The sequence below is a fragment of the Neopelma chrysocephalum genome, unplaced genomic scaffold, assembly GCF_003984885.1.
Source record: "Neopelma chrysocephalum unplaced genomic scaffold, ASM398488v2 Primary Assembly neopelma1_26, whole genome shotgun sequence".
In the NCBI taxonomy this organism is placed as follows: domain Eukaryota; kingdom Metazoa; phylum Chordata; class Aves; order Passeriformes; family Pipridae; genus Neopelma; species Neopelma chrysocephalum.
This window is the reverse complement of record NW_020897695.1, coordinates 1,521,273-1,531,769: the sequence shown is the minus strand read 5'-3', so window position 1 is coordinate 1,531,769 and position 10,497 is coordinate 1,521,273. Positions and strand designations below refer to the sequence as shown.

The following is a 10,497-nucleotide window of genomic DNA, read 5'->3' as shown; positions in this document are numbered from 1 at the left end:
TCTCCTTCTCCTTCTTCTTCTTCTTTTTTTTTTCTTTCTTTTTTAGGGGGGCAGTGTGGCAGCGGGCCGGGCCGGGAGTTGACAGAGTATTTGACATGGTCCCCACACTCGGCAAGAGAAATTGCAAAGAAATATGGTCTTGTGGAAATGGATGACAATTGGTAATTACTGGCAGGCAGCGACTATCTTCTCCACAATGGGAAGGAAGCGGCTCCAAGGGAGGATATTTGCTCGCTGGCACCAAGGCAGCTACATCTGCAGGAAAATGGCCTCGGGTTGCGTGCGAGGGGACGAGGGAATTTCTTCTTTAGGTGTCTGCGCTGGAAGACCAGGTGGCATGCTTGGTTAGAGACTAACCTTCATTGTTCAGCCGCTCATTATTTTGCATGTCAGAGGGGTTGCTATGAAACCGCTCCCTTTTCTCTGTGCCATTATTGGACTAAATATACTTTGGCTCCCGGGACTTTGCGAATTGTCTTTGGAGCGTGGGAACCTTGGCGTGTGCCCTCAACTCTGCTTCAGTCCCTTGGCACCAGCCTGACTCCTTCTCCCTGGGTATCTCTGCGAAGGCTCCCAGGACTGCAACAGGATTGCTTTTGCTGGGCTGAAGCTATCCGTGCTCTTCCCCCGTCCCCCTGTCCCTGGAGAAGATGGAATAGTCTGTGTCCCCACGTCACTCCCGCGCGTGGATGTGGGGGCAAAGGGCGGCAATGCCAGACGGTGCCGGTGGTCTGGCTGACGGCCATCCTCAAGGACTCCCATCCGGTGTGCTCAGGCAGACAGAGTCCGAACCTCAGATGAAAAGATCTAAGTCCAGGCGTGGACACATGCTAACCGCTGGAGTCTGCTATGTGCACGTTCATTAGGGACTGACTCCACTCCCGTCTTTCCCGGCGAGCCACGAGTCTCAGCTTTTAGCTGATTCCAGAGTAAATAACCTCATGGAAGTATAGTCAGCTGTCGTGTATGTAAGAATGGGATTTAACCTTCAGCTCAGCCACATATGTAACTGCTTATCTAGAGAAGACATAAAATGCAATAAGCTTTGGAAAAATTCATGATTCAGCAAAATGGGAGTAATATGCTTATCCATAGATGCAAGTTATCGACTAGTCTGCATTTGGCTGGTGTTATGTTTAAAGGAAAACACTGTATAATTCGTATTTAGAGAATGTGTTCACGGTATGGATAGAAAGACATTAGTTCCATCTAACATGAAGAGTAGCAAATGTCTCTTGTCATTAAAGACAGCACGTATTATATATACCTGAGAAATGTATTCTAGGCGCTAGAAAGCATTTTTTGGACCCCGGGTTTACTGGGTTTTTACCAAATAAACTTTTAACGGAAATGCATGTGCTTGATGAAATGTAAAGCTAATTGGAGAACAAGGGATCATGTCACGGTATCGAGTAGCTTTTTGCTGGGAGGTGGTTGGTTGATACTGGGAGCACCCACGACATGGACGAAGGTCATTTAAGCAGTGTTGAGGACTCAGCAGAATCCAGCTGCCTCTTTCTGCTCCAAACTGACCACAGACCCGCGCAGATGGTGCGTTGGTCTTTGTGAAATATACCCCCAGGGCTGTCCCTGCGGGGTCCCACCCACGCAAGAAGAAGGCTCTCGCCAAACCAGAGGTGGGATGCGCCTACGGGTGGGAGAGGATGCTCCGCTCCCTTCCTTCCTCCAGCAACACTCCGAGCGGAGAGATGAGCATAGCGTGTGGCAAGGCGAGAGGCACTCCTGCGGTCACGCACACACACCAGCCAGAGCGAGGGAACACAGTACTTCTTTAAGGTGTGCACACCTGATGCCTGTGTGAGTGCGCGCTTCCCCACGGCGCCGGTGGCCACGTACCTCCCTTCTCACCCGCTGCCGGCAGAAGCACCTCTATGCGCCCGCAGAGCAGAAAATACAAACAGCCAAAAATCAGCCCCGTCTGCACCCGGGGCATCGAAGGAGTCGTGGGAAGGTCCCGAGGAGGTACCTTAGGGCCTCCCGTGGGCAGGAGCTGGCAGCCTGGCCGGGTGGCCCGGCACAGGTGTGTCTCTGGGCGACTGCCGAGCCGCGGCCCGGCGCCGGGCGGGTGTGGAAGAGCCGGCCCGGGCCTTCCCTGCGGGGCGGCGGCGGGAGGGCAGGGCGAGCCCTGAGGCAGCCCTGCAACCACCCGGCCTGCTGGAGGAGCCAGAGGGGCATGGGACTGCAGCCACGAGACTTCTCCCGCACCCGTTCTCGCCCCTCTCCACCACATTTGACAGAATTGCAGGGGTTTACCAGACCCAGTGTGTTTTGGTGGGGTTCCTTTGTCTGTTTGTTTGTTTGTTTTTCCCCTCTCCGCGGGCAAGATTTCCACTCGTGGCTCAGGTACCTTCCAGCTAGGGTCATCCGCTTCTCCCGTCAGTGCGGTGAGTGCCCATACCTCTCAAAATATTTCTTAAGACGGCCGTGATTACAACCCCGGATATGTACAGTCTCAACTGAGCAAAGGGTTGGAAAAGTGAGGAAAAAGAGCTGTTAGACAGAGCCAGACATTAGAGATAAACTGCCTCCATCAAGTCAATGTTTTAATCACTAAAACCACTTCTGAAAAGGGAACCAAAAAACCCTCTTGGAGAATGTACTCAAACAGCTGTCTTCCAGTAAAGGCAAACATGTCCAATGTTTCCTGTATGATTTTTTTTTCCCCTCTCTCTCTCCTTTCTTTCTCTAGATATCGCGCACAGGCGTCTTTAGCACTGAGATTCTCATTGTTTCCCTCCCTAGGTGAAGATACGCCTTTGGACTCAGCGTGAAAAAAAAAAATAAAGACCCTGCAACTTCTTGCAGAGAGCAGCAGCTTCCCCTCTTGCCCCTGAGCCCCCCTGGTCGGACGCTATGTGTAAATGTCACGCTATTACAAGAAAGTTATGGTGAGAAGGGCTTTTTGGAAACGCTTTCTCTCGCATTGTAAAGGAAAGAGCAACTTCGGCTTCTCTCCGACAGCTTTTCAAAGGGAAATAAAACAGCACAAAGTGGGCCTGAAGCTCAGGAAGAACTTTTTTTTTCTTCCCCTAATGAAAAAGGTGGAGGGATAAGTTTAATTGTAATCAGGCTGCAACAATACACCATGTGATCATGTGGTAGCAATTATTACAAGCTCCCAGCAGAAATAGAGAGGATATGTTATTGCAGCTTACTGTACCCTGCCTTTCTTTTCTTTCCTTTTTTTTTTTTCCAAAAAAATATGACCTCCTGGTAGGTTAGGCGAGAAATTAATTTACCCTCAAAATGCTAAATCTTGAAAATCGGAGGATAAGCCCAACAAAATTAAAGAAGAGTAACTTCAATATTTTTTTGTTGTCTGTTGCTACTACACGTTCATACTAGTACATTTTCAACTAGATGGAATCGACCTGATAAACTCCTGCACCGCCAGCCAGGCCTCTTTCTTATCAGAATTTACTAAGGAAAAAATAAAAACTTTTTCGTCACCCTTTGTGCGACAGAGCAGAGCTGATGGCGAATAAATCCGCCTCAATTTGCATGGCAAAATTAATTGAAACTGATGGGGGGGGGTGCTTTATCACGGCGTTCAAGCAGCCTGCGGTTGACAGAGAGCCTGCAGAGGATTCTCTTTATCGCTGCATTTACACTGCAGTTTAAGTAAAATATTTTCTGTGGACTACCAACACACAACACCAGGCTTCTGCTGTGTTCACCCGCCAAACATAAACAGAAAGATAGCTCACCGCCCCACCCTCCCGCCGAAAATACGCTTGTGAATAAATTACAAATAAAAATGTAAAGCAAAGGAAAACGAATCAGAAAAGAGACGTTGTCCGCGAGACAGATTTCAGGATCCTTCCCATTTTCATTTCTAAACACATGAAATATCTCCACCGCGTTTTCTGGAGCTAAAACTAGGGGGGGAAATATTTAAAAAAAAAAAAAAACAACAAAAACAACAACAAAAACCCCCAAACAAACAAAAAAAAACCCCAAATCCACAGTGTGAAGCGATCTTCTGAGACCTGGCTCCATTTAGATTAGTCCATGTTCCACACTTCGGGTGAAAGCAGTGACATTGTTTTCGAGCACACCTTTTTTATAGGAGGTGACTTTTGAATGTTTGGATCGACTGAAGTAGGTAGGTCCTTATGTAGTGTGGTCCTGAGAATTTTTAGGACGCCTTCGCAAATTTTCTTGAACTCTTCCTTCTGCATTACAAATTCTTCTTATTTTGTAATTATCTGAGCACCCCCCTTAGCACGCAGTGGGAGGGAGAGAGTTAAGATGTCCTGCGAAACCCGCTCGTAAAGCTGCTTACTTCCATTAGAAACACATGAATATCCTGAAATACAAAGTGTCTTTAAAACGGACTAAGGAATGTTTATCTCAATTAGAAATTGTGGAAGAAAACAGCGGGGACAGGACTGCTCCAAATTACACTTTTGGCAGGTAAATGTCATTTGCTCATGAAAATCAAATTCGATTAAGGCTCTCGCTCCTGCTATCACTTTACTCCCCCGTCTTCCAAGACTCCTGAGCTCTGCAGAATGGAGAGTATTATTAGTAACTAAGATCACCCTCTAGCTCTTCCATTATCAGCTAAGATCTTTTAGTGGGTTTAGAGGGATTTAACTCCGTGACAAACGTATATTTTCAGCAATCAGACACGATTTTTTTCTTCATGCTCATTAATTACTTCTAAGCAGTGGATGGAAAACTAGACTGGATTTCTTTGAGCAACAGTTTGGGATTTTTTTTTTCTGCATTCGTACGATTGTGATTATCCTGCAAGAAATCAGCCTTTCCCTCAGTCGGGCATTCCTGCGGCAGGGCTGTGGAGGGTGCATGTGTGTGTTATCACCCCAAGACTGGTTTGGGGGAAAAAAAGCCTTTTAGATACTCTGCCGACAACTCCGTATCTGCAAAACCTGACATTGAACTGAAAGTCCTTTTGGTTTCTCTAAGAAAAGCGAAATTTTAGGGCCTCTTTAGAAAAAAAGAGAGTGGACATATTCCTATCACATAGAGAGTTTTAAAAATAATTTATATTTTCACCTTTATGTCCAATTTGCTTCAGTCCTCACTGCGGCAAGACCATCCTTGGTTTCATAGCGTCAGGAACACACATTGACATGGTTTCAAGCACTTGTAAGGGCCAAATTCTGCTCTTTCTTACACCTGTGAAGTGGGTGAAATGTGTCTGACCGCTCTCAGTGCAGCCAAGGGAAGAAAGTGCCACTTAATCTTTTTGTAATAGCTGAGATGGGCATGGCCGTGTACCGGGTGACCACCGCCGGATAGGAGAACCAGTTAGAAACTGCCTGGCTATGAAAAGACTCAGGACCTTTCAAAATCCTCCTACCGATCATCGTTGTTCATCGGTTGTTCATCGTCTTGCTCCCCAAGGAATTAATACTCGTTTTAGAGGAAACGATTCAACAGATGCATTTCTCTCCAAGTTGTTTTACACTCTATATAAATGCAAAGCAGTTCGGAGGTCTGCATCAGCTCTCCTGGAAATTGCTATGGTTCTACCATACGCTCATATGTGCTGTATTCTAACTTTATTTCGCGCGAAAAATACAAAAAAATTTTGGAAGAAGCTTTGATTGGTCTGTCGGTTGCATGTATGGAAGCATTCAATTATCAAGTAAATTTTCCAAAGACGATCAAATCAAACAGTGGCTTCAGGTAAACTCCTCCTTAGTTTGGGTTGATTTATGCAGCACATTTCAAGACTTACGTTGCAAAAAGTAAAAGCTCTTCCACAACTGGTAGGGAATGGTATATGTTCAAGGCAGGGGAGTAAGCTCGGGCATATTTTTATCCCGGGTGTTCATTACAGGGTCCATGAGTTTCGAAGAACATCTGTTCTGCTCCATGCCTTCAGCCCTCACGGTTCCTTTCTGATATTTAATGGCAGATCCCCACTAAGGCAGGAAGAAATTATAGCTGAGAAATGAAAATTGGGTATCGGGGGCATCAAAACTAGCTGGCAAGGCTTTTCTTCTCTCTCGGTGTCAACAATTTATTAAAAGTAATTCAAATCAGGAAACCAAAGCAAAGGCGTGAAATCCTATGTCCGACAATAACTTTTTTTTCCAGTGGTACATACACACCCTGCAGATGTCGTTTTGCCTATTTTGAGGAAACAGTGTCATTCCCGAAATCCCCCCCCCATCACGGCAAACAGGGTTGTATTACTGCTCTTATCAACAGTGAAAAGCATGGCCTTCGTCCCTAACTATTAAATAGAGCTGAAGAGCGAGGGAGAGATGCAGAGAAGGGAGAAGAGAAAACTCTCTAATCTAATCTCCCTTCTCCCTGTAACACATAGGGCTGGAACAGCCTCAAGTGGGTAAACAAAACAAAAAAACAACCACTAAAGCTGAGCAGACCGGATGCCCCCTCTTTCCCGTCGCCTTGATCCCCCCACACCCCTCCACTGTTTGTCCAGTTTGCACCGGGGCTGAAAGCTACGGTTTCACATGGCTTCACCCTCCTCATGGAAAGGAGCTTGAAAAGTAGAGCCGGATAAGCGAGAAAACCTCTGAGGCTGAGGGTGAAGGGAGTTTGGAGAGGGGAAGCGGGCTGGGAAGGGGGGGAGAGGGGAGAGGGGAGCTGGAGAGATTAGTGTTCTCATGGCTACCCGCTTTTTAACAAATCAGACAGATCTTCGGGCTGTGAATGACAGTCCTCACATTGGCTAGACTGCAACTTTCAACTTGACCTTGGCCTCTAGCCGTGTCTAACCCGTATGTAAAACAACGCTGCCCCATAGAGCTGTCTTCCCTTCCCACTTCTCCCCCTTCGTCCTGCAACGCGATTTTCAGAAGCAGCCTCGAGAAACCGAAGGGAAACACCAATTCGTGCCAGTCAAGCAATGTTTGGCCGGGGGAATCCACAGGTTTCAAAACTGGAGCCTGAAAGAAAAGGAAAAATATGCGGGGAATAAATATTTGCTTTTGGCCATGAGGAAGAATGCGGAAAAGGGTATGCGAAGTGAAAATGGGAACTGTTTATTGGCTACAATGAAAGAAAAAAGCAGCTAAATGCTGCCAGATTAGCAGGGGAATGACAGGACTTCAGGTATCCCAACTCATGGCACGGAAAAAGTACCTTGAAAAAAAAATCCTTGGGCGCCAAAAAGCTATTTCTCATGGCTGGCAACTCTGCGCTAGGCTCGGTAACAATGTACGTCCCGGGATTGCTCTGCGCTTGTAGCCATGCGGGCAAAACAATGCTACAACGTCAATGGGAAGCACAATAGGATAATAAATACGCCGAGCTGTCAGGCTCAAAACAAAGCAACATGCAACTGGGAAAAAAATTAGTTTTCAGGATGGGAGTATTTGTGGCAGTTTTGTGCACACGCATGAGGGCTGAGAACTGTTAACGATGAGATGAACGCTGCTTTAGGTCAAGTTTATTGATAGCTCAGTGATGGAGTGTTTTGAGTTCAAGGTTGTGCGCAAAAAGCTCGCGGGGAAAAGCATCCGCCGAGGTGGTGGAATGATTAAAAACTGAAATTACTTCGTCCTATGAAAAATCTATCACGAAAAGAGAACGCACTTGGTTTGTTTTTCCCTAGCATTCACTTGCAAAGTGGTACAACCTTCACAAAAAAAATATTTTTCAACTGATGATCCATTTTGTTTTTCCAGCGCACATACACACAAAGAGCTGGGCGTCCGTGCGCACACTATATAAGCCGATGTGATATTTTACAGCCATAAAAGATTCAAGTCGAATTGTAGGCCCGGATTTTATTATTACGGCAACAAATAATACAGCGGAATGGCGAAGAACATCCAGTTAACCCTCCCGCTCCCCAAGCCCTTTCTAAAAGGTAGTAGTAAATAAAATGGGGGGTTCCCGGTCTGTTCCTCTTATCTGACTTCTGAGGCTTCGTGGCGAGAAGAGCGAGATGGGTCTTGGGCTTGCGACGGGCGGGAAGGAAGGAAAAAAACACCCAGAAAGGAGCCCCGGGAGGCTCCGTTCCGAAAGCCTTATGCATCCCGGCGTTGCGCCCGGAGAACGCTTCTCCGCCCGCAGCTTGCGGTGGGCTCCCCGCGTCACCCGGCCGGGGCCCCGCCAGCGGCGGCTCAGACCAGTGGAGGAAGGGGGTCGAAGGGGTGCGGCTCATCTTCCCCCGGAGACGAGGGGAGGCCTCCGGGATTTCCGCGGCGCTCGGTACAGGGAGGCCCCTGGAAAGCAGCGCAGGGGAGATTTAGGCGGGGTGCCGGGGGGAGCCCTGTACCTCGGGGGGCGCGCCGCGGTAACAACGGGGCCAAAAAGCTCACGCCTCGATGGCGAGGGAGGGCCGGAGGGAGGAAGGAGGGAAGGAGGGAGGGAGGGAGGGAGGAGGGACGGGCGGGTCCCCCCCCCCGCGTCGCCCGCGTCGCCCGCGTCGCCCGCGTCCCGCGCGGCGGCGGGACCGCGCCGTGCCCGTGCCCGTGCCCGCGCCCGCGCCCTGGGCCCGTACCCGGCCCCGCGCGCTGATTGCGTTATTTAATTATCTCCACTTTATTCCCTCAGATGTTTATCAGCTGCTTTGCATATCACGTGGGGGCGGGCGGGCCAATGAGGGCCGGACTGGCGCGACGCTGGCGCGTCAGCCCTGGTCAAGTCCCGGAGATTGAGTATCTCTTTTTTCAGTCTTTGGGGCTTTTAAAAAAGAGCCACTAGTCTCAATGCGGAGCGGGCTATGACAGCCTCCGTGCTCCTCCACCCCCGCTGGATCGAGCCCGTCATGTTCCTCTACGACAACAGCCTGGATGAGATCAATAAGAACATGGACGGATTTCACGCCGGCAGCAACTTCGCGGCGGCGGCGGCGGCCAACTCCTGCCGCAACCTGATGGCTCACCCCGCGCCCCTGGCCGCCCCCAGCGCCGCCGCCTACACCTCCAGCGAGGCCCCCGCAGCCGGCATGGCCGAGCCCGCTGTCAAGCAGTGCAGCCCCTGCTCGGCCGCCGTGCAGAGCTCCTCCGGGGCCGCGCTGCCCTACGGCTACTTCGGCAGCGGCTACTACCCCTGTCGCATGACCCATCACAACGCCATCAAGTCCTGCGCCCAGCCCGCCTCCACCTTCGCCGACAAGTACATGGACACCTCGGTCTCCGGCGAGGAGTTCACGTCGCGGGCCAAGGAGTTCGCCTTCTACCAGGGTTATGCCGCCGGGCCCTATCAGCCGGTGCCCGGTTATCTGGATATGCCCGTGGTGCCGGCCATCGGCGGCCCCGGGGAGCCGCGCCACGACCCCCTGCTCCCCATGGACAGCTACCAGCCTTGGGCCATCACCAACGGGTGGAACGGCCAAGTGTACTGTCCCAAGGAACAGAGCCAGCCGCCTCACCTCTGGAAATCCACCCTCCCGGGTAATACACCTGCATGGCTCCCCCTGCCCCTTTTTTCCTTCTTTCCCCGCTCGCCCCTCCCGGGTATCCCGCCTGCAGGGCTCCGGGATCACCCTCCAGACTGACCCTTCCCCGCTCCTCCCGCGGTCCCCTGTCCCATCCTGCCCCGGTCCGCACAAGCCCCGGCGCCGCTGAAACGGCACCGGTGCCGCCCCCTGCCCCCCGCCGGCGCACGGCACATCCCGCCTCGCCTGGCTGGCCCCGACGCCGGCCCCGGGAGAGGAAACAGCTGAAAAGGGCCGCGGGAAGGTCTGTGGTATTATTTTCCATAGACCACGGAGCACGCAGGCTGGGTAAATCGCTACAACCCCTCTCGATCCTTCCCAGAGTCCCTGTCCGGTCTACGTGGGTTTGTTATTATTTGTCTGTCTGACAGAAGCGAACCTTTCCCTGCCTAGAAGCTGTCTGCGACGGCCAGGAAAGAGGAATCCCTAGTGTTGAGCCGGGCATTAGTAGCTAAACCGGAGCGGGGCAGGCAGAGGAGTGCGCTGTAACTCTAACCCTTGTACCAATTGAAGATGTCCTAAGCGGTTCGAGCGATTTTCTAACGCTTACCCGCATGGTTTTTCTGTTCCAGACGTCGTTTCTCATCCCTCGGATGCGAGCTCGTACAGACGTGGAAGAAAGAAACGAGTACCTTACACAAAGGTCCAGTTAAAAGAACTCGAAAGGGAATATGCTACAAATAAATTTATTACCAAAGACAAACGGAGGAGGATTTCGGCGACTACAAATCTATCAGAGAGACAGGTCACAATCTGGTTCCAAAACAGAAGGGTCAAAGAGAAAAAAGTGATCAACAAATTGAAGACTACCAGTTAATGGATTAAAAATGGAGAAGCAGTAATTCAAGAGTTTCAGAACTTTTTTCGTGTTCAGATTAAAATAATTATTAATAATAATTAAAAAGAGAAAAGACAATGAACCTCTTCTTTCAGAACAAGAGATCTGTATCTTTGGATTATAGCTTTTCTTTCTTTATTTTTTTTAATAATGCTGTAGCAAATGGTTAAAACTGACAGCTCTCCTGAAATCCCAAACAGCCAGCCAGTATCACTGACAGACTGTAAAGTCCACATGCCCAGCCCCG

At 49.9% G+C, this 10,497-nt stretch overlaps 1 protein-coding gene across 1 annotated transcript; it reads left to right on the top strand.

The window, feature by feature from the left end:
• Window positions 1-8,695: 8,695 nt before the first annotated feature.
• On the top strand, window positions 8,696-10,277 carry HOXA13 (homeobox A13). The gene is made up of 2 exons (XM_027676119.1): window positions 8,696-9,368; window positions 9,985-10,277. The coding sequence occupies exons 1-2, from the start codon at window positions 8,696-8,698 to the stop codon at window positions 10,227-10,229; spliced, it is 918 nt and encodes a 305-aa protein (XP_027531920.1). The 3' UTR covers window positions 10,230-10,277.
• The last annotated feature ends 220 nt before the right edge of the window (window positions 10,278-10,497 follow it).